Genomic DNA, 26,034 nt, shown 5'->3' with positions numbered 1-26,034 from the left:
TATTTTATTATTGTCACATGAGTATAAAAATAATGTAATTTTAAATAGTGAAATATTTATTACTTTTTGAGTTTTTTTATATTTTTTATTAATTGCTCTCTGTTTATTACAATCTTATTCAAATAAGTGAAGTTTCAGACTTTCAAGTTCAAAAATTATTATCTACATAACTATCTTTTATAAATATATAAATAGACACGTCAAAGAAATTAACCGTACATATAAATATCATTGTTAAATTTTAGTTGATAAATTCGTAGAAAGACATCATATGTCCACCATTTGCTATTATGGAATAGGGGTGTCTATGGATCGGGTGAAGTCGGATTTGTCTTGACCTGGACCCGGCCTTAAATAATGACTGGGTCTATTTTTTAGATCATTACCCGACTCTAAACCCAGTGAAATCATACTACTTTTGAATCACACTAAAACGGGATCTAAATCGGTGAAGTTCGGTCATTGATAAACTTTATGTCAAAAAATTATAATGCATTTATTTATAAAGAAGAAAAAATCATACTTGTTACCGAGAAGTTGATATCCATATTTGAACTTAAATTTATCCATAAATTATAATTTCGTATTTCTTTAATTTATTTTCTAATTCAACTAAGTGTGATTAAAAATAAAATAATAAATTTATAATTAATATAATATAATGTTTGAATTAATTTAAAACATATATATTTTTAGTCCTCTTATGGTGCACATGGGACCAACCGATCAAATGAAGTCGGGTTCGCCTTAATCCGAATCCGACTCTAAATAATGATCGAATGTATTTTTGAGACCCTTACTCAGTACTAAACTTAAAATCCCATCAAATTAGCTCCTAAAGTGTTTGGGTCCGAGCTAAGCCTTCAAATCGGACGGGGCTGATATATTTTTTAAAAACTAATTAGTTTGAAGTCAAAATCTTTAAGGACCTAATTGTCATCTTACTCTAATAATAATAACTAACTTGTTTATTTTGTGTCTATAATTTATTTTTATTATTTCATATTTTAATAAAAAAATTATGTACTAAGTTTTTTTCAATTCTCATTATATATAGAAAAAGTATATGACAAAAAAAATTGGAAATACATGACCATGTTGACAGTGTTAGGCTAAAAAATTTAAATATAAAAGTGAGATGTTAAATGTTTTTTAAAATTGTGGGATGCACACAAATCGGACCCTCCGATTTGTGTATCAAAAAATCAGCCGATCCGATTTTTATACATCTTATAAATTGGACGGTCCGATTTTAGCTTCTGACACTACAGCTGAATAAAACACTCATACACTCCATAACTACGTCCTACATCATTCTCCCTTCTATATTTAAATCAAAAAGTAATAGCGCTACGGGCTTCGTGTGTGTTTACCATTTTGATTTTTGAGTCGTTAACTCGTTATTATACCCTGAACCAGTGTAGCGATCCGTGCATTGCACGAACATGAGATGTATACATTGGACATGTGTTGTATTAAAAGATGAAGTTTATACAATGATATTGAGTTATTTACTTATTTTTAATACACCCAGCGTCGGGTAGTTGACAAAAATTTAATAATTATGCAACTAGTTTTATTATTTATTACTTTTTAGATTGAAAAGATCTTGATCTGTTAGTTGGATAATTAGCTTGTTAATTATAGAGATTAGTTTGTCATAGTCAGGTTAGTAAAATTAATTATTCTCACTTACATGTATGTATATATATGTGACAGCAGGATTTGTAATAGTTAAGAAAAGTAAATGAAAAATACTGAAGGCAGTCTTTGCCCCCAATTTTCTCTCTCTCGAATTATCTCTTTCACCTTCTACAATCTCCTTCTTTTTCTAATCAACAATTGATTCAGTCATGGACGCAGAACACAGCAGTTTTAACATGATCAGATAGTCCTTGGCGGTAGCAACTGAAATGGATACCATATTATCATATGTAACTGATCATCCAAGATTCTCGAATATTTTTTTATAAACAACATTTATTGTTGTCGTCGTAGACGTACTTGCATTATTATGCACCAAAACCCTTAGCCCCTTCTTACTGTTGATATGAACAACGCAACATATAATTGTGCATATATAAATATTGATTTCAGTAAGTACAAACCGACAATAATTAATGTTTAGCCTTGTGATTTTTTTATCGTCATGGCAAATGAAACTATGAGTGGAAATTGTCTTCGTTAAAATCTAAAAAGTAGAGTCGTTCATGCGTGGTATTAGAACTATTTGACCGGCCTTGTCTCCTATTAGCATCATGCACTCAATTATGTGATTATCCAATCTTCGTACCTGCAACCTTGTTCTATTACATAAGTCGTTGGACTGATCGATGTTGCGTAATAGCATAACTACTATCCCTTCTTTCAGTGTGAGTTGGTATTGTGGCAATTCAGAGCAATTAATTGCATCAAGGACGTCTGGTGTTAACATGTCTAACTCAGACTCCATTATTTCCCTCATCAATGCACAACATATCCGAGCTAAGATAAGTTTTCTCCTTACCACATAGTTGCTGCATAATGTATGTATTTACCTTGTTCACCACTCCCAACATTGGGGCTAGGATGGACCTATCTTTGAAGAATGCTTTGTTGTCAATGTTAGTCAACATGTCAAGATACACAAAGCTAGTTAATTTATGAAAAGCATCTATTGTACCATCAGTTAGTATGTCATTTGGGATTTCCACTTCAGATTCCTTGTTAGTGGAGTCTCCTAGCAACTATCTCCAAGTTGCAGTAGCCACTCTGCAAACATTCTGATATCATTTATATCTGAATCACAGATCTAATAGTAAGGCGCATGTTTTTTGTGAGTGTGAAAACATTACAATACTGCCACAAATAAGATGAGTTGATGGATGCATGAGTAAGGAATTGAGCTTGGTGTAAAGATGGTTAGGATTAATCGGAGAAAAGAATTTGCATTATAACCACCACAGTTAACAGGTTGATTGGGAAATTTGACATTTTGATCATCATTAGAGACACACAGAATGTCGTGAAACTTAATTGGCGATACTGAGTGATCGAATTTTTTGTTGTTGTCGAGTTGCTTGTAAACAAACTTGTCAACACATTGGTCTTCTAATCCAACTTCGTCCAATAAATTTTGCTCATCCTCCGTAAGAGGCACCCCATTGAGATCAATATTCAGAGGCTCTGCCATATAATGACACTTACATGCTTTTGTGGCACCCTTTGCTGGTTCAGTAGTTTGATTAGTAGTCGTCGCATGATTACCTTGTACTTTCTTTGCATGGTCCTGTCCAGGAAGATCTGACTTCTTTCTTTTTTGAGAAGTACATCTACCTTGGTATTGAGCTCTATTTAAAGGTTTGTCACTGGCCAATGGGTTCCTGCATGTACAAGGCAAAATTCGAACCCATGACACTTACTTAAATGGACTAGTAAACTAATTACTAGACCAACCCAACTTGATTTGTGATCCTTCACTTAATAACATAAAAAAACTCCATCGAAAAGGCATCTCGGCTTTAATGTTCCTCCAATGTGAAGGCGGTAGAGATGAACCAGATTAGGAAACCCGTCTACAATATAAGCAGTATTATACCCTCTTAATGATCCTGAGCTTAAGATGATTCCAATTAGAATCCATTATGTGCATGCATAGTGTGTGTTAAATTTTCTTTGTATTTCCTAAAGAATAGGCTTGGAATACCATGCATGATTTGTTAAACATAAATGCCAAAGATACAACATATTAATATAGCTGAAAGATGGTAAAAGATCTACCTGTATGTACATATTTATTGAAAAATGAAATACACCAGATTAAGACATAAATGAACCAAAGCAAGTCATTGAATGAAGGTTCTGATCAGTGTATACCACAAATGGGTCAATAGGGAGGTAAAGTAAAACACACGACATTGTTGATCAATGTCATGCACTCCATCACCAAGTTGCATTGTAGTTACTAAAAAAGGCTAAGTTGGAGTAAAGGACACAGCAAAAATGAGTAAATACAACAGTATATTTTGAGGTGGTGCATGCACATACAAATCTTATATAAATGGAACCCTAACACATATGATGCATGCACAAAATAAGTGCCATTAGTGAACTATATAAGAAGCAGTTTCTAAAAACTTATGGCATTTGACATTTTTAGTTGTGCTATACTGCTATGTAATGCAGGAGTCCTCCTTCATATTTTTGAGGTTTTTTAGAGTAAAAAAAGGACTGATTTTTGTATTTTTGGAAAGGGAAATGAAAAGTTGCTACAAATAAAAACCCAATATATAATCCTTTTGAATCCAATTAATATCACGATTAATTGCATGTATTATTTCTTCATGACTAATATCTAGTGCTATAATAATATTTTTAAATATGCATGATAGCAACACAATAGACACCAATTAAGCTTACTTAGTAGTAGAAAACATGGGAACATTGATTCAATATGCAGAACATATTGTGTAGAGGACACAATCCATAGACAAAACAAACGGAAGCTAAATGAGAATACTAGAGAACAATTAAACATGCTTTAATGAAAGACACCAATATGGGTGAATGGTTCATTTCTGGACGACCTTGACATACATAGTGGACTCATCAGAGGATGAGACAGTGAATCTCAAAAGGGTACCAGCTCTAAATCCAAGCATTTTTGCAAGTCTCTTCAACCCACTTGTCAAGTATAACTGCAAGGATGAGTGGAGTTGTTGTCAGTAGTGTAGGGTTGCGTATTTTTGTCAGGAAAACATGACTTTAAGTGCAGAATATATTTGTATCAGATAATGATACTATGAATTTATTAATTCAAAGTCCATTCTATAACAAAAGATGTGCTTTTCTTCCAATAGTTTAATGAAATTGGTTTAATTATTGTTGCTGCCACATATACTTATAGAAATACCTATTTCAACATGGTAAAATTAATAACACACATACAAAAGGCTCTAATTTACCAGTATAACAATAAAACGATTGCAAACAATGGTAGTAAAAGATGCGAATCTCGTGAATACGCTAGAAAGGGCCACTTTGTTATTGAATTAAAATTTAAAATCAACAAAGGCAAACGTGTATCATTGATGCCATATAAGCTTAACTTATAAATAAAGCATAGCAAAAGATTTTAATTAGGCAAAAGAAGGATCACAGATACACAAATTATTGCAACAAAGGTCTACCAAGAGAAAAACAAAGAAACTGGTTACAGACCGACACCTAAGACACAACTGAGCCTACGCTCGTACTCTTAGGGGTGGCCAACTTAGTAAGCATGAACTAATCATGCGGAGCCTTGGACAAAGTGGCATTGTCACCTTCTGTAACCTTCCTACATTTGGATGAGGATGAATTGGTAGAGTTTGGATAAACTTCAATCAGTTTCAATCAGTCCGCAACCTTTTTCCGATCCTAAACACAGAGACTTACAAATTTTCTAATCAGATTAACCAGAATTGGTTTCTTCTGTTTATGCATGTCTCTCTGCGCATCATTGGAGTGATTTAGGTTGTTGTTTTCTTTTTGACCCTCTACTCACCTACCAAATTAGTCTGCCCTTAGCCATGCTACCCATTCCGCTTCTTCCTCTCCTCCTTACGCCATATTTGTAAGATTTTTTGAGCAATCCTCTCGTATTTGAGTTGAAGGTCAATAATTTTGTTGTTGTTTCTCGAGATTCTCATCTTCCTCCTTAAGGGTTTTGTGATGTGTAGTAAGACTTGAATTTTTAAAATCCTCTCCTCCTTTCCTTTCATAGAGAATACAGCAACATTCATCACTTTTTTCAGTGTCTCTCCTACCCTTCTTCCCAATTCTTTAATTTTATATTGCTCTGGTAAACCCAACAGTTGTGTCCATATAGGAATATGAGAGAATTCTGCATCATTGATCAATAAATCTTCCCTCTATCATTTTAGATTTAGATTATAATTTTTGAAGAAAAATTAGAATTTGTTACCTCCGTAATCTAAATCACGGAAGTCTTCTAGTTGTCTGTATATTATGTTTAGAATAGTCTCTAATATACCTACACTGAATGATGTGTCTGCTAGTAATCTTCTAATCAAATTTTTAGTACATGAAGATGAATCTAATCTCTTTTTGATATCTTCATCAACAAAAACTATGATCCGTTTCTCCTATAATTCAATCTATCTTTTAACTGTTCCTGCGAGGCAGTAGAAACTGTCATTATGAATATCATTAACATTCTAGAGATTTTGACTAATAAAATAAGAATTTTTTGCAAATTCTAGCAGAATTTAAAAATCCTAGTAGCAGGGCACCTATATAAACTTTCACTAATTAATATGATAAGGAGAATGCTAGGTAAACAATGATAATTAATATAATAATTATTAGAACAATGATTAGAAGAATTGAAATTTGATAATGGATGCGGTGCATGCCATGTGAAATTTCCACAATGGAAGAAACCTTCTTTTCAAGTATAGTTATAGCCTTATAGGATAGGATTGCTTTGTCCTTCCTATGTTTTCTTTTCATAAAAAATAGTATGTATACGTATAAAATTAGTTATTACATATTTATGTATATATATATATAATATTAGAAATCATTAGAATTTATTATTTTTGGTTATCAGTTAGTCATTAACTTAATTTTTTCAGTTTAATTTTTTTAGTCTAAGAATCCACCAATATTATCTCATACTTTTAAATATTAATGGCTAATTGATAATAAAAAATAACAAATTATAATAATTTTTTAATATTTTTTTATTTTTAATATATATTTTATATAAATAATTAATTTAGTTTCTAATTTGTTATATATATTTAATATAATTATTTTTTTACTAAATGTTTTGTTTTAACTTATATTCAACCATCTTACACCAATACGAGGATTGAGTTCTTCATCAAAAAACTCTCTAATTGAATATTCTCTTAATCCAATAATAAAAAAAGGGATAAGTATGGTTTTGGTTCCAAAAGTTTAGCGCCAGAATTGAAATCGTCTCTCTTCTAATCTTTGATTTAAAATCGTCCTTAATGTTGCATTTCTATTTAACATCGTCCTTTATATTTTTTTCGGACATAAATGCCTTTTTCATCGTTAGGAGTTGTTAGAACAACAGTTTAATATAAAAAAAGGAAAAGCATTATAAATATATATGTAAACGAAAAAAAAAGGGCAAATTGGTTTGAATCTCCCACTACTGCAGATACCACCGTCGCGCACCTCGTGGAGGGAGAACGCCATGGCTGCCAAAAGCTCAATCTCGTCTCGAAGCAAATCTTCCTCGCATGGTAGGTTGCTACTTTGTTCCCATGGTGAGAGGCCGGTGCTGCGAACCTCGGGGACGAAGGAGAACTATGGGCGCAGATTTTGGGACTGTGTTTACTATGATATTTGTTTTTTCTTTTCTTTTCTTCTGAATTGAGCTATTTGGGTTGAGGATTGGAGAGTGAAGACGGTGATTCTGTGTAGGTGCATGAAGGCTGCAACTTCTTTCGTTGGTCAGAGCCAGAGACAGAGGTGGAAAACCTAGAAATTGCAAGAATAATGAGGAAGGTTGCCTCCCTGAAATCAAGGATGAAAGCGGCAGAGTGGAAGTTAATGGTCGTTGCTGTGTTAGGGTTTTTTGGGTGGGTTGGGTTCCTGTATTTGCTGCTACAGAATTTTTCTATGTCCAGGCCTAAGTGTGTAATTCCATTGAACCTGGTATGAAAAGGGTGTTTGGGTATGATGCTGTTGTTGTTGTTGGTAAATTGTGTTAGGAATGGTTTTGTTGAATGTGTTCTGTTGAAATGTGTTTTGTTGGTAAATTATTAGGTGACTTCCCTGAATGTGTTCTGTTGAAATGGCTTTCAACATGTATAAATGACAATTATGTAAGCATGGTTGGTTGTTGAAATGTGAGTATGATTTCTGGTTGGTAAATACCTGATTTCCATTACTGAGTAATTCCATAACAATATCACAAACTTGAGTCAAAGACAAGCTCAACTGAATATGGTAAATGTCATAGTAACATGCATAATAAAAAGTGTTTTACACCCAGAGGTAATCCCAAAAGGGTTGGCTGGTCCAATCCAGCAATTAAGTATAACACATAGATGCTCATAGGTAAAATATCACAAAAAAAAGGAGCTAACAAGTCATACTGACATTACCAGGAAGTTAACACAAACATAACTCAAAATAAGCCAACATGCACAAAATACAATCATGACAATAGGATGCTAAGTTTTTCATTTCCCTAAAGCAATCCCCATTTTCTTGGAGGCAACTTTGCCATTAACTTCAGTTTCTTTGGAAAAATGTGAGGTACTCCAGAAAGCCTGGCAGAGAAGTGACCAACAGGTTGGCTTGAGGATGTGGTAAGGGTAGGATGAGATGAAGGAAGAGTTCTGGTGGCTGGCTGTGATGAGGATGAAGGAGGTGCTAAACTTATTGGGCTGACAACCTTGTTCGGCTGTGGATCATGTTGGGTTGAGCAGTTGGGCTTAGTAGTTCCCTTGGGCCTGTCTCTAGGCCTTTATGGCTGTGCTGCATTGTTGGATTGGGCTGAAGTTGGTAGGTGTGTTGCTGAAACAGCTTTCCTCTTGACAGATTGCTTGGGAATGGGCTGAGAAGAGGCAGTCTTCCTTCCTCCCTTGGCAGCTAGAGGGTTTGATTTGGTGTTTCCCTTCTGCTGCTTTCCTTTGTTCTTTGACTGTTGGGCCACACAAACATATACAAATTTACGATAACAATATTATGCTTATGACAGACCAAAGAATAGAAGGAAGACAAATAAAAAATCATACCAAGTCCTCAATAGGTTTAGGGCATCTGCTTTTGTTGTGTCCAACAGATCCACACATAGAGCACCTTTGTCTCTCTTCCTTCCTTGATAAGTGAGTGCAGCTGCTCTGTTCTTCATCTCCAGCAGCTGCTCTCCTCTTTTTCACTGGCCTGTGACTAGGCCTTCGATAGGAGGGAGGCATAACATCAGGGTGTGCTGTTCTCTCCTAAAGATCTACTCCATTCAAGGGCTGTATGATTGAGTCATAGCACCTCATGTACGCTTCTTTCTTATAACAGCCATCCACAAAAGGTTCTAACTCAAGTCCCTTGAACTTGATGCAACTAATAGCATGGATACAAGGTATGCTACTCATCTGCCACATTCTACATGAACATTCATGGGAGCCTAAGTCTACATCAAACTTGTCTAAACCGTTCACAACTTCATACTTCTGAGCTGCAGACCAGTATGGCCGCCACTCCCTAGCTGACCTAGATCTCTTCTCCAACCTGAATCTAATCCTAGGTAAGATTGTTCCTGAATAATTCTGTGCAAGTTCCCTATTTTTTGCCCACCTAGTCATTAGTTTAACCCTAATTTTCTTTAACATCGTAACTATAGGCTTCTCTCTAGCATCAACTATGGCAGAATTAAAGCTTTCAGACATGTTATTAATCAGTGTATCTACTTTAGAGTTATAAGTGAACCTAGATCTAGACCAATACCTAGGAGGGATAGCAATTAGGTACCTATAGGCTTCCTGATTCACAGCTTTCAACTCGGCCATGTGCCTCTCCCAATCCTTCCCGTGAGTCGCCTTAGCACACTTCCACATCAGTTTCTTCAATTGTAACCCTGGAAACCTTTTCCTGAAGTTGCTGTACAAGTGTCTCACACAGAACCGATTATCCACTCCTGGTATAACCTCTTGATATACTGGAAACAAACCCTGCACTCATGAAATCAAGGAGCTTGTAATTAGGGAGAATTGAATTGTTATAATTCATGTTGTAAAATTAGTGAAGTATGCTTACTTTCTGTTGGTCAGACATGAAAGTAGATCTTCTCATCTTCTCAAGCCCAACATCAGATGCAAGATGACTTAGAAACCAAGTCCATGAGTCCTTCGTCTCGGCCTCCACAACCCCATATGCAATCAGAAGCATTTGATCATTCGGATCCCAACCAATTGCAGTGAGCAGTTGTCCTCCCTGGGGTGTCTTCAAAAAGCAGCCATCTAGGCCAATGAAGGACCTGCAATGCTAGAAACTCTGCTTGCATGCTTCCAAGCACACACAGATCCTCTGAAAGATGAAGTAATTGGTCATGGATGATGCTGGTGCTTCATTATCAATATCTGGGGACCTCTGCACTTGTATGCGAACTGAGGATCCTGGATTTGCCCTCATTAGCTCCTGTCCATAGTCATAAATCCTTTTATACTGCTCTCGGAAGGTTCCCTGAATTTGATCAAGTGCAATCTGCTTGGTCTTACTTGCCAATGACTTAGTGACAGTCAAGTTCCACTTTTTTGTGGCTTCGAAACCAACTCCCTTATCTTCACCTTCGGATTTGCTTCAACCTTCTTCTTAAACGCCTTGCCGAGCCATTTCGAGTGTAAAATCTCCACCCTGTGTGCTTGTGTGCATGTGTATGTCAAGTTCATGCTGCGTAGCTGTCAAGTTTCCTCACCTCTGATTTTTGCAGCATACACCCAAAAAGGACAATCACCCGAACAAACAGCCCTAACCCTCTTCAAATCACACTTTCTAAATCTGATTGCCCTTGCGGTATGCACAGCATAAGCAGTCACAGTGTCCTTGAACTCCTCCCGAGATGCATATACTGTGCCAACTTCCCATTTGTATTGATTCATATATTTTTGAAACATGTGAACTGGAAACCTCAAACCCTTATGCTCCGAATCAGACCCATCAGCCCCAACCTGGTGATCCAAATCTAAGTCATCACTATTTCCTCCATCAGCATCTTCAAAGTCCTCATTTGCTACAGCGTTCTTTTTCACATCCGTGGGTTTTTTACTCATCACATTCACATCTTGAAACCACTTACCTCATGATCAAGCTCATCATCACTATCAGTAAAGTGCACATCATGCTCACTGTCGTCCTCTTCTCCAGATGGTTTATACTCTGAATCGAGACTGTCACTGTCACTAGAATTACCATACTCAACTTCATTGTCGTCCTCTGCCCTAGAGTCAGCAGCAACTGGTTCAGATTGGTTTCGCCCCTCATCTACTCCACCATACAGAACTAGCTCTTGCCCCTCACTAATGTCACCCATCCCATCTTTATCCCCAACATCAATGTAGCCAGCATCAGGAAACACCTCTTCGTCCTGAACCTTGTGGACAACATACAACTCTACATGGTCTCTCAACTCTGCTATTCTACACATGGCAATGGAATCCGCATCACTTTTAAACAATTTCAGATTTTTCTCCATGTCTTCATCTGCTGGATCCTTGAACCACAACGATGGGATATTCTCCTCGACGTAACCAAATTGCTTTAGCTCAGTATAGACTTCAAATACAGACCACCGATCACCATCAATCTCTTCTATCACTGTTGTTTCTCCTCCCACATACTGTAATGGACCGTTCTTATAAGTAAACCATCCTCCATGGTAGACCTTCACTTTAAAATAACCCATTGTCTTCTACAACACCCTGAAACAGAATACAACAACACAAAGAAATTAATTTAAAAGATGAAACACACGAACCTTCCTATTTCACAACGATGCTAATCCCTAGTCTCCATACACATGGCCTCATTTCAACCATAAACAGACCACCAAAACCTAAACAATCTAACCCGATACTAACCACTGCAACGAGAGCTACCATACTGAAAAGAAGGAGGAAAATCATACCTACGCAAACCTTATCAGTAATGCTTCAGCGACTCTTCACGTCCCTTCCTTCCAGTTGCTCGATCTCGCCTCCTCTCTTCAGTTTCAGTCCATCAACACCTTCGGTCCTTTCTGATTCTGGGTTAGGGCACAATGTAATCGGTTTGGTTTACGAAGCGTTGTGAATAAAGGGTGTTGTAATAAACGTTAAGGGTTTTCATCCAATTGAACACATCAAGTGTTTCGCGCGAAACACTAACGTTGAAAATGGTAGATTTGTCATTAAAAAAAAATTATTAGAAAGAACGATGTTAAATAGAAATGCAACATTAAGGACGATTTTAAATAAAAAATTAGAAGAGGGACGATTTCGATTCTGGCGCTAAACTTTTGTGACCAAAACCATACTTACCCTTTCAAAAAATGTCGATGAAGATTTTAAATACAAAGAGTCTCGTATACCAGAATTTTTAATTTATTTCTTTTACAATTTTATTCAAATAATTTTTGAATTTGAAAGGTTATAAAATATTTCTGAACGTTTGCTCTCTACGTAGGAAGTTTCAAATTAAATTGATTGCATTTGCTATAGGAATGAAAGTTTACCCTCTACAAGTGGTAGGAAAATTCAAATTAAATTAATTGCATTTGCTACTCTTTTTCCATTTTTTTGGCCATTGTATCATAACTTATAGTACATCTTCCTCATAAACACAAGCTGCTAACGCCTTCCACATAAACAGCAGCCACACTTAGACCATGTCAACCATTTCAAGTTATACCAAAACCATGAAGTTCACAAAACCTACAACATTAAACCAAGCATATACAACCTCATTTGTTATTCTTATTTATATCATGGTGTTTTAAAGGATGATTATGGCCTATGGGCCAACTGATCTAGTTGCCATCAAACTTAGTTCAACTGTCTTTTTATATATTTTTGGATGAATATCCAATTTGGACCTGATAATTTTTTTCAAGGACTACGAAATTCTAGAACAGGTTATGGCCTATATATATAAAAATTGCTATTCTTATTTATATCATGGTATTTGAAGGGATGATTATGACCTAGGGCCAACTACACTGATCTAGTTGCCATCAAAGCTAGTTCAACTGTCTTTTTATATATTTTTGAGTGAATATTTAATCCGCTACTTAGTAATTTTTTTAAAAGGCTACGAGATTTTTAAACAAAAAAAAATATATATTTTTTTGGTTTTTAATATTTAAATTTTGTAAGACTGGTTAATTCTTCTGACGATGATCTCTTTTTAAAACATATTTATGTAACACATTAATCACTAATATATCTTTTATTTAATTTTTATAAGTAAAAATAATTTAAAAATCACTAATGTTTCTTAATTTTATCCAATAAATTTAGCTAATGTATTTGAAAAGATAATAAAAAATAAAAATAAAAACTAAACGGCCTTGACAATTATCATTAAAAGATAACGAGATTTCTAATAAAAAAATTTGTAAATTCAAATTAGTTTTTAATGGATAAATCAATAGTTTAACATATCTTGTATAGAGAGAAAATATTGACATAATAATTAACCAGTCTTATAAAAATAAAGATAAAAAAACGAAAAAGATATTTTTTTATAGAGAACCTCATTGTCAGAAGTAGTTTAAAATTTTTTCTCTATAAAATTTTTTCTCTATATTTATCCTTTTTCTCGTCATGCATACTGCATAATAACAAATAGAATCATTAAATTTTATTGAAAAAATATAAATTTTAAAAATAAAAAGTTTGGTATAAAATTTGACAAAACAAAATTTCAAGATAAATAGAAACTAAATATAAATATTATTGGTGTAAAATTCACTCTTTAGGTAAATGTTTAGAGATAGCAAAATGATAAAAATTTTGAATGACTTTAATTAGTTGTATTTCCTTAAAAAGAATACCGAACCAAATTGTTGTGAAATTTTATAAAAATCTATATAAAAAAACCATCCGAATATTATTTTATTTTAATTAAGAATAAATGGATGAAATATCATATTGTTTCCAAAATTTATAAAATTTTAGACGAATAATTTATAGCGTTTGATGGATAAAACTCACAATCAACAAGGGATAAAATATTAATTGGTGTAAGTATAAAAACTTGAAAAAAAAAAAACTCAATACAATACCCAAATCTTGCTTAGTGGTAACACCAAAATTGTAAATCTAATTAGGAATGTGTAAAAGTTGATAACAAGAATATTACAATTCTAAGCTAAAACTAACAGATTCCCGGTCATCAGTTGACAATAATATTGCATTTACCGCGTTCTTAAAGTCAAGCTTCTCGTCAACGTTAAAAGAGTATGTGACCTTGACAATCTTCAAGTCATGCCACCAACACTTTGTACCACCAAAATGGTCAAACCACTCCTGCTTTTTTCTGCCCATCAGCAACTCATAGACAAACTGTTGTGTTCCCAAAACAACAAATATAGTTAGTTAGAGACACTGCACACCATTTATATATATATTGTTAACTGAGAATCAATAATATGGTTCTGAAAACTACATCAAATTAGTTGGTTTAACCAATTAATCAAAAATTGGTCACTTGATCAATCTGATTTAAAATCGATAAAAATCAATAAAAAAGTCAAAAAACCATTAAATAAGTTGAATCAGTTCAAATTTTTACTGGAAAAAAACTTGTTAGAAGTTATTTTTTAAAAAAGATTTTTTTTGAAAATATATATATATATATATATATATATATATATATATTATACAAAATATATTATTATAATATCTAATTCAATTCTGATTAAACTTCAATTAAATATTTAAACATGCAGTTTTACCGATTCAATAATGAACGATCTAATTTTCAGAACCTTGATTGATACAAGGTTGTGAGTGGTTCACGAAAATATTGTAAAAACATTAATGGCAAACCAATTCTGATACAACGAAAAAACTAATAAGCATACCACAGTGAATGGTTTCATGCCATAATCATACTGAAAGAAGAATGAAATAGTTTTTGGACAGCAACAAGAGAGCAACCAATTCATATAATGGAAATAAAGATCCTCATCCTCATTTGGAGAAGAGTCCAATTCCAAGCATTTGATACTAGGAGGAATGGATGAAACTTGCTGTATACTCAGACAATTCTGTTCAATCTACATAAATCATGATGCATAAAAGCAAATAAATAAATAAATAGAATTGGAACATAGATATGCAAGCAAACACAATGAATGAATCAAGTAGCTAGCTAGCTAGTGAATCTACTTACCCCATTCGAATGATAGACAGAGAGGGAGAGTGATGCCAAAACCTTTTGTGGTTTAATGTTTTGGATAAATTCCCTCAAGCTATAATAACCATGCCTAAATTCATGGACAGGAGAGGCATTGAATACCAAATGATCAGAACTTGTTAGGAAAGATATAATAGCTCTGTGATCTCCGCAATAGTCAAATGATAATAAATTTGGAGCATCAATATTCACCTCCTTCAAGTCAGAGTTAACCTCCAAGATCATGAGTTGAGCACTCGAAATATTAATTCTCTCTAACATATTGCAAGAACACAATTCCAAATGCTCAAGGAAAGGGAATTTATGAAATAGATCAAGTAACCACTTTTCTGTAATACTGGAGTTCCTCAGCCGCAAACATCTCAATCTTGTGAAACTGTCTAAATTCAACTTGAGGGGAACTTCTAAATTATAGAAAGGACCATATGCATAACATAAGTTCTCAAGATTTGGAGCATCAATATATACCTCTTTTATTCCTTGAATTTCAGCTTCCTTTAGCTTTTGTAGACCATGCAAGAATAATGATTCCACAAATTTTTCGTTTTCAAATGGATTCTTCCTGTTATATACTAAACAACAATATACAGTTAAATCTTCAAGCAGGGGACAGTGAGAAATGAGATGCTCAATAATTCCTTTATCTTCAACGAGTAGCTCACGTAAACATAGTGTTCTCAGTGAAAATAACTTGATAGAATGATTGAAGAATGATTGGTTAAGTGTTATTTTTCCTTTCAACACCAACTTAGTAAGAGATCTAACTTCAAAGACACAACGTGGTAAGTCATATTGTCGAACAAGATAGGGGGCAAAGTAGAGGAGGCAAAGCTCAAGTACTTCCACCCGATTTTCGCTAACCATGTTCATCCAAAGATCAAAATGATGGGACATATAGTTATTGTGTTCTGGCCTCATGTCGAGCTTAAATACTTTTGTTGTTAAGCTTTGCTCACGAAGCTTCAACAATCTTCTCGTGACATAGCCAATTAGTTTGTCTAGTTTGCTAATTATCTGAGGACTATAAGAACCAATAATAATTCTGTCGCAAATGGATAATATGGGAAATGAATACCATGTGTCTCTCCATTCATTTGACAAAACACTAGTCATAGCAGCATCTTTTTCTGGCAACCTTGCAAGAATGTCATGAAGTATATGTTTTGGCAGAGCAGATATTCGGTCCATTTCTTCATAACATCATAAGCCGTTGAAAAAAGAGTTCTAAACGTCAATATAATGTCTAAAAACCTCAAAAACAAACTCTTTTAAATTAACATGGCATCTGGTAGAAAATGGAAACTTTTATTTTAACCGAACCCTATGTAAAATTGCCATCCAGAATTTTCAGAAAATAAACAACATCAAGGAGTTACGAGAAGCAAAATAAAACAGAAAAAAAAAGGAAAAAAGATCCACAAGCAGAATGAAAGAGAGATATGTTTGAAGTTCTACGAGGAAGATGCATTTACCGATGAAACTTTGCCGCTTCGTTCAATCTCTCTCCAACTCCTCTGTTGAGAAGTAACCGCAAGGGGTTAACAATACTAAATTACTCCAGTTCGCATTATATATAGTTGCTATCAGTCTATCACTAATGACCTAGGGCTTGTTTAAGTAAGTTTTTAAGAAAAAATAATTATTTTTTATAAAAAAATTTAAAAAAATAAAAATAATTTTATATTTAAATATTTGTAAAAAAAATTATATATCAATTATATTTTAATATAATAATATAAAATATTTTTTGTTTATTTATTATAAAAAAATTAAAAATTTTTAAAAGAAATATAAATTATAATTTTTCAAAAAAAGTATTTTTTATTTTTTTAGTATTTTTTATTTTATTTTTAAAAATTTATCAAATATATTAAAAAAAATTTATAAAAAATATATTTTATTAAGGAATTTTTTAATTTTATGAATAAAATAAATATGATTTTTACTGAAATCCGTAATTTAAAAAAAATTACTTTTTTAAATTTTCTTTTGTTATCTTGTTTACACTATAAACGAGATGGCAGTGCGTGTATCTTGTTTACAGTGTAAACGAGATAAGACACATCAGCTGCCACGTGTATATCTCGTTTATACTGTAAACGAGATAAGGCTTGTCTGCGCCTATAAGTATAAGTCGTTTACAGCATTGTTCCAGGCCCCATTTTGACTTACTCAACCTCTTTCTATCCTCTTTTAATCCTTTCCTACCCTATTTTAGACTGATACGGTCATGGCGCGCCGGCGGGAAACGACAGAGACATCAATAGGCTGAACGAGACGTCGCATTACGCTGGGGCGGCCGACTTCGAGGTTAGTTGCGTTATATTCATTTAACCTAAGTATGTGGTCATTGTTAGGGTAGTCCTGTAATAACAAGAACATAGTTAAATGGTTTAGGGATAGGTCTCTAGGGTTTATTTAGAACTCTATTTGCTTGTGCAAAGTTGTTATGGCTTAATTATTGGTTTGGAACTCTATTTTTATTGTGCTAGGTTATTAGTATTGATAGCGTTCTAATTAGGATTTTATTATTGGCATATGTGATATAGAGACATGTGTAGGGCTTAAACATGGAACTATGTTCTTAAGTAGAAGTAGACAAGTAGTTGTAGCTTAGATAGAAATATTTGCTTGAAACAATTACTAAATAGAAAAAAGTAACATATTCATTAAAACAAAAATTTATAATCATCTCTTTATGAGGCTGAATTTTTTTTATAATTCTTCAGATGCCTCGACTTCTACTGCCTCAGCGAGTGAGTCATACCCTTCCTCTACCCGACGCCATCGTCTCGTATCTGGTTGAGGCTGGATTCGGCGACATGATGCCCCTCAGAGACTTCACTTTTGACAATTCTCTAATTTCGGCACTTGTGGAGCGATGGCGTCTGGAGACGCACACGGTTCATCTCCCTTGGGGTGAGGTCACCATCACCCTGCAGGACGTAAGGTACCACCTAGGCCTACGCGCATACGGTAATCCCGTCGGAGGTGCCTCTGTGACTTAGGTAGGTGGTACTGCACGGAGACATGGGCTATGGTGGAGCAGCTGCTGGGTGCCAGGCCTTCAGTGGCGGCACACCAGGCTGTACAAAGGAAGGAGTCCTTCACGCTGAAGCTAGTGTGGCTGCGGGATCGAGTACGCCAGATGCCCCGACAGACGACTCGGATACCCTCCGACATGAAATTTGCCATCATGTGTCTGATGTAGTAAGCATGGAAGGCTCTTGGGGGATGCCAACCACTATCATCGGAGCTTAGCGCGGCCTTGATGGCCTGAGATCTGTCGGAGATAACCAGCAGGCCGTCTTGTGGGTTATGTGGCGTCTCAGATTAGTCAGGAAGAACGACCATGACTCTGTGCTCTCAGACTCGACAATGGCAAAAGCAATAGGCAAGATGTTGCTGTTCCCGTCTTGTGCCACCACAATCGGCAACACTCCACCGTACTTGCCATATAGATGCGTGCTGTCTACAGATACAAACGGCTTGCAATGCTTGAAGGCCTCGACACATGACGGGAAAGCCCAAAATAACTTGTCGAACATGCTGCAATCGCGCACCAGGAAGTGTCCATCGTAGAATGGTTTGACGCGCAGGTCACATATGGTTCCAGGAAAGCAGTTCTACAGTGCCTGAAGCAGCTTCAGCACCTTGTTGTACAACTCTTCCCAATCCCCGTAATCTATGCAATTGCCTTCTGCTTTGCCATCCGCACCTTTCTGTAGGATGGTTTGAAGTGATAACTTTTCTGCACCGCACCTTGCAAAACCGGAATACTCACAAAAGGGTTGGACTGAATCAACGGCAATATGACCCTGCAGATCAGACTGTTGTCTAACTGACGATGGTCTTGGAACATGGTGGGTGCTAGACAACTGTGCGTTCCACTAATCCTCCGAACCTCTCTAAGCACAACAAAACAGTATTGCTTCAGTCATATCTCAAACTTACTTAACATATCATACAAAATTACCGAAAAGCACAATTAAACCTGACTTAGCAGTATCCTAGGTACTGCCGAAGGGCCATACAGAGATTCCATTGACACCCACTCTCAGCTTGACGACACTGCACATGGTACTTCAACTGGTCCGATTCGATCATCCGGTACTCCGCACTCCTGCGAATACTGTAGTTCTTTATACCCTGAAGCACTGCCTCTCGGCTTTTGAACCATTGGCCGAGCTGAAACTCTACACTACCGTCTAGGTTGTAATCCTCTTCACCCGTGTCAGAAAACGGAGTCCTCTCATGCAAGGTTCAGAAAACCGGACCGGTCATCAAACCGCTCTAGTCACTGGTTCACTGGTCTAACCGGTCCAACCGGTGGTTCAACTGAAAAAACCGTTTTAGAATAGAATAATAAATAAATTATAAATAAACACCCTAAAATATAATTATAGTCTAATATAAATCTTAAAATATCTTCGAAATTTAAAACACTACATAAAAGTTGTGTACATTGCCACTTTTGAACTGAGTTTTTCTTTTGGAAGGTTCAAAGTTATTTCTGATTCAACCTCTGATCCAAACATTAAGTATACTAAAACTGCTATTGCTGCCTATACTAAAGTGCACAATGTGAAGCACACCAGCAAAACCTGTATCAGAAGGTCAATTATAGTGTGAGGATGTAAATTCATACAGAAAGTATAAATATTCATGTAAAACTATAAAAATCATTATCTAACAGTACTAGTAACACTTTTGATACCATACATCTAACTGTTTTTAACCACAGAAATATATATATATATATATATATATATATATATATATATATATATAGAGAGAGAGAGTAAATGCCCAAATTGGTCCCTGAAATTCAAATCGGTATTCAATTCAGTCCTTTATTTTTCTAAATGACCAAATAAATCCCTAAAATTGAGAAACGTGCGTCCCCGTTAGTCCCTGCCAGAATTGCCGTCTTAACGTTGCTGATGTGGAACGTTAACTGCCATGTGGGCATTCTATTAAACGACGTCGTTTGAGTTGTGGGTGCCCTAAGCCTGTAAAACGACGTCGTTTGAAATAACGTATTCTCCCCCTTTGAATAAACAATTGTTGTTGGTCCCCCCTTCCACTTCAACGTTTCCCACCAAAATTTCAGAAAAGCTTTCTCTTCTCCTACGTCCCTTCATTCTCCCATACTTCCCACTCAACATTTCATCGGCGAGGATCATCCTTAGAATCTGTTCTCTCCGGTCAGTGAAGAAGTCATCGACGAAGCATCACCTTCGTACACTGCCGACGGTGAGAGGTAACAGTTCGACTTGATCATTCTCTTCTATTTTTTTTGTTTTCATTGAGGGTTGTTGATACTTATGTGTGAATGCGTTGTTGTATATGTAAGGGAGTGGTTTAGAATGTTGTGGTTGTTGATGGCGCAAATGTTAGGGTTTAGGGTTTCTAATATGAAACTTGTAACCACATAAATCATAATCTTGTTTAAGTTATAGTCAGTAGGAAGTAAATATATGCATCCTTATTACAAATATAGTTTGATTTCTAGTTCTTTGCAATATGGCTGTTTTACGACAAAATGAATAATCCTGTCTGTTTTGTGCATTGTGCTGTAAACTTCATATGCCTGATCGATTGAGACTTGTTTTCCACCATGGTGGAGCGTTTGAGACAGATCCTAGGGGAAATTTTATCTACACTTCTGACTTGTATGATGAATGGGTTGGAGTTGATGAAGACTATCTTGACGTGTTTGCGGTAACAGGTTATTATAAAGAGTTGGGGTATGATAAGGCTGAAGCATGTTGGTATCTGAAGCCTAAACATGTGTTGGAATTTGGTCTTAGGAGATTGAAAGTGGACCAGGACCTTGTTGATATGATCAAGCACTGCCATGAGAATAACAACGTCATCCACATCTATTTTGAGCACGAAACTTCGATTCCTGAGATAATTGATGTAATGAATTTGTCTGAGGAGGATGGTGATATAGGCCAGAAGGTCGGAATGGAAGGCATGGAAGAAGATAGAGTAGAAGGTGTTGAATCTGTGAAGAAAACCAGCACAATATTAAGTCAACTTGAAGAACCAGTTACCTTTATCCCAGTTGAACTGAAATCCACTGCACCAAGTCCACTGTCCACTACCCACTGCCCCATCTCCACTGCTCCCCAAGCCACTGCCCCCCAAGCCACTGCCCCCAAGCCACTGCCCCCCACCCCACTGTGACACAGCCCGTTGCTCCCAAGCCCATTCCTCCCCAACCCACTGCCTCCCAGCCCAGTGTGACACAGCCCGTTGCTCCCAAGCCCATTGCCCCCCAGCCCACTGCCCCCCAGCCCACTGCCTCCCAGCCTACTCCCTCGAAGCCCAGTACATGAAGTTCAACTGCCCTGAATTTTAATGGCGACAAATCATGTTCACAGGCGAAGTCCCCTAAATCTCTATCCCAACCAAATCCCATTACATCCAAACCTGTATCTCAAAAAGTTTGGTCTCAACCCACTCCTTCAACCAAGAATGCACAAATTAAAAAAAACAGCGCATCAAAGAAACAATCCAAGCCTATTAACTTTAAATTCAACACGTTTACCAAAATGCCTAGAAGGTATATCACAAAGATCACAAGGCTGGAGAAAACAAGCAAGTAAGGAACCAGTTCAGTTGAATGTTGATAGCTCATCTGATTCTTATAAGTCTGCAGAGGACAGTTTATACAAGCCACACATGCCACTTGACTCTCTCGACTCAAGCAGTGACAACAATGATGATGTTAGTCCTAGCAGCGATAGGAGAAAAAGGAAGACTGCCAGTGACAAAGACAAAGGCAAGAAAAAGGTTGTTAATGATGAAGATACTTCTCGTCCCCCATCAATGGATGCATCTGATTATGAGAAGGAGGTAGATGATGATGAGAACGAAGAAAACTTGCAATGTATGTACCGCATATTATAATTAATGTGCATATGTATTGATTTTATTCTATTTCTGTTGGTGATGTAATGTATGAATTTGTATGGCAGTGTCTTTCTCTGATGATAGCTGGAAATCTGATGAACTGAAGACTCCACCAGACTCTGAAGATGAAGCAGACCCAGCTGCGAATCCCATCTTCAATGATGCTGCCAAGTTTGGACATGTGAGATTAGAGCTAGGTATGGAGTTTACCACTAGGGATGCCTTTAAGAAAGGGGTTAGAAATTATACATTGCAAGAGGGTAGGGGTGTAAGGTACAAGAAAAATGATACTACTAGATGTAGGGTGGTATGCAAGAATGAAGATTGTCCCTGGATGGTGTTTTGTTCTTATAGCAAACCGAATGGATGTTGGCAGATTAAGACGTTTAATGATGATCATACATGTGAGAGAACTTTCAAGAATAGATGTGCAACTAGGTCTTGGGTAACTGACATACTTGTTAAGAAGGTTAGGAAGCTCCCAGCTTTTAGACACTGTGAGGTGTTTAATTATTTTAAAGCAAAAACTGGAATACAACTGTCTAGGACTACAATTACAAGAGCTTTGGGTGATGCAAGGAAAATAGTGAGGGGTGATGAAGCTGCTGAGTATGCTAAACTCAGAGATTATGCGGAGGAGCTGTTGAGGTCTAATCCGGGCTCAACTGTCAAGTTAGGTGTTAGTCCAATGCCTAACGGAGAAGGTGTCTTCGAAAGGTTTTATGTGTGTTTGCATGGATGCAAGAAAGGTTTTGTGGGTGGCTGCAGACCTTTGGTAGGACTTGATGGGGCTTTTTTGAAGACCTATTATGGAGGATGGCTGCTGTGCGCCATGGGTCAGGATGCGAACAATCATGTGTATCCAATTGCATGGGCAATTGTTCATATTGAGAACAAAGACAACTGGAAGTGGTTCTTGGAGCTCTTGCAGGAAGACATTGGAGATCAGACAGAGCATGGTTGGTGCTTCATCTCTAATATGCAGAAGGTAACCTAACCTATATGCTTTAATTAGATGCACGATAAATTATTTTAAGGACCATTTTGGATTAATGAACCAAATTTGAAGGACTATTTTGGAGAATTGCAGAATTTAAGAATTTAAGAATTTCAGTATATAGTAACCTATATACTATTGTTATGGCAATTGCAGAATTTAAGAATCCTTAAGTGCATAAGTTCAAAAAAGAACCTGTTTTTCAATTTATTATTATATATCTGGTAAAAATCAAGAATATGTTATTTGCTCAGGTTTTTAGGTGACTACTTTGTTATCTTGTAGGGTTTAATCCCAGCATTGCGTGAAGTTATGCCAGGTGCGCATCACCGCTTCTGTGCGTGGCACCTTTGGCAAAACTTTCAGAAACAATGGAAGGACTCACACTTGAAGAGTTTGCTTTGGAAGTGTGTTAGAGCCATGACTGTCCAGGAATTCAACGGACATATGCAGTCTATAAAGAGGGTGAATGAGAAGGCGTGGGCATATTTAGACAAGTTTCCTAGGCAGGCATGGACCAGGGCTCACTACAAGGACTTTCCAAAGGTTGACAATGTCTGCAACAACATGTGTGAGGTGTTCAACGCTGCCACCAAACCATACAGATGTAAGCCCGTCTTGACTTTACTGGAGGAGGTTAAGAGGTATGCCATGACTAGTATGGCAAGGAACAAACTGAAACTCTCTAGCCATATGGGATACTTACCTCCGATTCAACAAAGTAGACTTGCAAAGGAAAGGCATTACAGCAGGTACTATACACCAATGTGGTCTGGAGATGCGGCTGAAGTGATGTTTGAAGTGCATGGTGAACCACATAATGTGGTGGTTGATTTGGGAAACCAAACATGTAGCTGCAGGTCTTGGCAGTTATCGGGTAAGTACTATTTTGTTTGATTGTTTTTATTTTTTTGTGTAATTGCACCGTAGTATACCTATCAAGACACTTAGTTACTCAAATTTTTTATGTGGTAGGGTTACCTTGTCGTCATGCAATAGCTGCGATTTCAGTCATGAATGGTAGACCTGAGAATTATGTCCATGCATGGCTAACAATGGGCTCATACAACAAGACTTATGAGTACCATATCAACCCGGTAAGAGGCCAACAGTTGTGGGAAACATCAGAATACCTCCATTGCTTACCTCCTGTAAGGAGCAAACCCCGTGGCAGGCCATCACATTATGCAAGAAAAAAAGATCAACATGAGGCACCTGTTCGGGGGAGCCAAGAGCGCACAGCAACAAAATTGAAGAGAAAATATGGCAAATTCACATGCGGGACATGTGGGGATGTTGGTCACACAACAAGGAGTTGTAGAATATCAAAGAAACAAAAGGCTGATGAGCTAGCAGCTGCTGCAAAGGCTGCTGAAGATGCTGCAGATAAGGGTGACACTGGTTCTAAAGGTAACAAAGGTGAGGTTGTTACTGAAGAATGTGAGGTTGGGGCTGAAGGAGGACAAATTGATACTCAAACAGAAGTTGCTGCTGAAGGGGGTCTAGGAGCTGAACAAGAACCTGCAACTAAGGTATTGTTGTTATTGATATTGTTGCTATTGATAAATCTGGAAACAAACAAATCCATATAATGACACTTGTATTGTTGTTATTGATATCATAGGCTGTAAAGACTACAAAGACTGCAAAGAAAGGCCATCTGAGAACTAAATGTGAGAGACGCATAGACAAACTTCCTGTCAAGAGGACAACTTCATCCACTGCTGCTACTGCTGCGGCTGCTCCACATCCGACTGAGATTTCAAGAGAGACTATTCAGGGAGCTAGTGCAGCAACCTCTGAAAAACTTGCCTCCTTCTTGAAATTTGTTCCAAATCCAGGATTCAACCCACCAAGGAAAACTGTCTAACCAGCACAAAGTGTGGTGGCTTTTTGAGTTCATGTTGTTGTAGCTGAATGTTATGCTTAAAGAATTCTGCCTTTTTTTAATGTAACCTATCAAACTTGTATGTATGGCCTTTGAATGTTGTTATGGCCTATGATGCTTTGGGTTGTGATACTATATTATGCACAATGTGCTTTAGCACAAACAACACTTGTTCCATGTTTCGGTATTAGTTATCTTAAATTAATGAAGCTTTTGGTTTAGTTCATGTTGTGATTTATCTCTTTCTGGTTTAGTTGAACACAATTTTTAGCAGAATAAGTGCAGCATCAAGAGTTGAACTCATGTCAAATTAGTGTTTTATTTCATTTCAGTCCATCTTCATCAAGACATTACATACCACTTAAGAAATTTAAAATTTCATAACATTATCATCATTTGTTGAATATAAACCCCAACAAACTAAAACCTAAACACACACCAAAAGTAACAACAAAAGCCAGCAGCATCATTGTCATCATCTTCACGGTCTTAACATCACTCTCCAAGCTTGTCATCCTCCAACTTAACTCATGCAAAACTTCTAGTGGAATGGGTGCTGCAGAAACTTGATCTTCACATCCATCAGCCCAGCGAAAAAAATTACAGTGAATTCCATACTGCAAAGTAAAAAATGCAGGTGAATCCAAACTCAAACTCAAACCATCTTAACATTTTCTTCACAGCCATAACCTTACCTCATAGTTCGGACAACCATAAAATGGTCTACCAGGATTTTCTGCAGTTGTTGAGTGCTTCATCACCGTTCGAAGCCCGCAATAACAAAAAACACCGTTCTTACCTCCCCTATTTCGCATTCCTTTGTTGCCATAAGGTCTGCCTGCAGTGTTGTTCCTACTTGAGCTACTTTGGCTTTTCTCGCCACCACCCATCATCACTCACACAGACAAGAAATCAATTTGGGTTTTACGGCGAAGAAGAGAGGTCGAACAGAAGAGAAGGAGAGTCGGAGAAGAGAAGGAGAATCGAAGAAGACAAGAAAATTAGGGTTTTATAATTGCAATGGACTAATTTGGGTAATATTAGGCAATTCCAGATACCAATTTGAAACAAATTCAACCTTGGCACACATCAGCATCCAGCTGGAATGCCCACATGGCAGTTAACGTTCCACATCAGCAACGTTAAGACGGCAATTCTGGCAGGGACTAACGGGGACGCACGTTTCTCAATTTTAGGGATTTATTTGGTCATTTAGAAAAATAAAGGACTGAATTGAATACCGATTTGAATTTCAGGGACCATTTTGGGCATTTACTCTATATATATATATATATATATACTATGTTCC

The 26,034-nt window shown here is 36.4% G+C and overlaps 2 protein-coding genes across 3 annotated transcripts; both read right to left on the bottom strand.

Moving 5' to 3' along the window:
- Window positions 1-8,966: 8,966 nt before the first annotated feature.
- LOC140182101 (uncharacterized) lies at window positions 8,967-10,409 on the bottom strand. Its single transcript, XM_072228208.1, has 4 exons — window positions 10,308-10,409; window positions 10,039-10,203; window positions 9,778-9,954; window positions 8,967-9,692 (listed from the first exon to the last, which is right to left on the bottom strand). The coding sequence occupies exons 1-4, from the start codon at window positions 10,407-10,409 to the stop codon at window positions 8,967-8,969; spliced, it is 1,170 nt and encodes a 389-aa protein (XP_072084309.1).
- Window positions 10,410-13,658: 3,249 nt separating this feature from the next.
- LOC112777688 (putative F-box/FBD/LRR-repeat protein At4g00315) lies at window positions 13,659-16,489 on the bottom strand. 2 transcript variants are annotated; one of them, XM_025822082.3, is made up of 4 exons: window positions 16,389-16,489; window positions 14,893-16,106; window positions 14,582-14,776; window positions 13,698-14,060 (listed from the first exon to the last, which is right to left on the bottom strand). In XM_025822082.3, exons 2-4 carry the CDS (start codon window positions 16,102-16,104, stop codon window positions 13,854-13,856), a joined length of 1,614 nt encoding a protein of 537 aa, XP_025677867.1. In that variant the 5' UTR covers window positions 16,105-16,106; window positions 16,389-16,489; the 3' UTR covers window positions 13,698-13,853. The 2 variants fall into 2 exon arrangements, with proteins under 2 accessions (XP_072084162.1, XP_025677867.1); XM_072228061.1 differs by lacking the exon at window positions 14,582-14,776 and having other exon boundaries at window positions 13,659-14,060; window positions 14,893-16,477.
- Window positions 16,490-26,034: the final 9,545 nt, after the last annotated feature.

This window comes from Arachis hypogaea, chromosome 19 (assembly GCF_003086295.3).
Source record: "Arachis hypogaea cultivar Tifrunner chromosome 19, arahy.Tifrunner.gnm2.J5K5, whole genome shotgun sequence".
NCBI lineage: Eukaryota > Viridiplantae > Streptophyta > Magnoliopsida > Fabales > Fabaceae > Arachis > Arachis hypogaea.
Note: the sequence above shows the minus strand (reverse complement) of the source record. Positions and strands in the feature narration are given on the sequence as shown.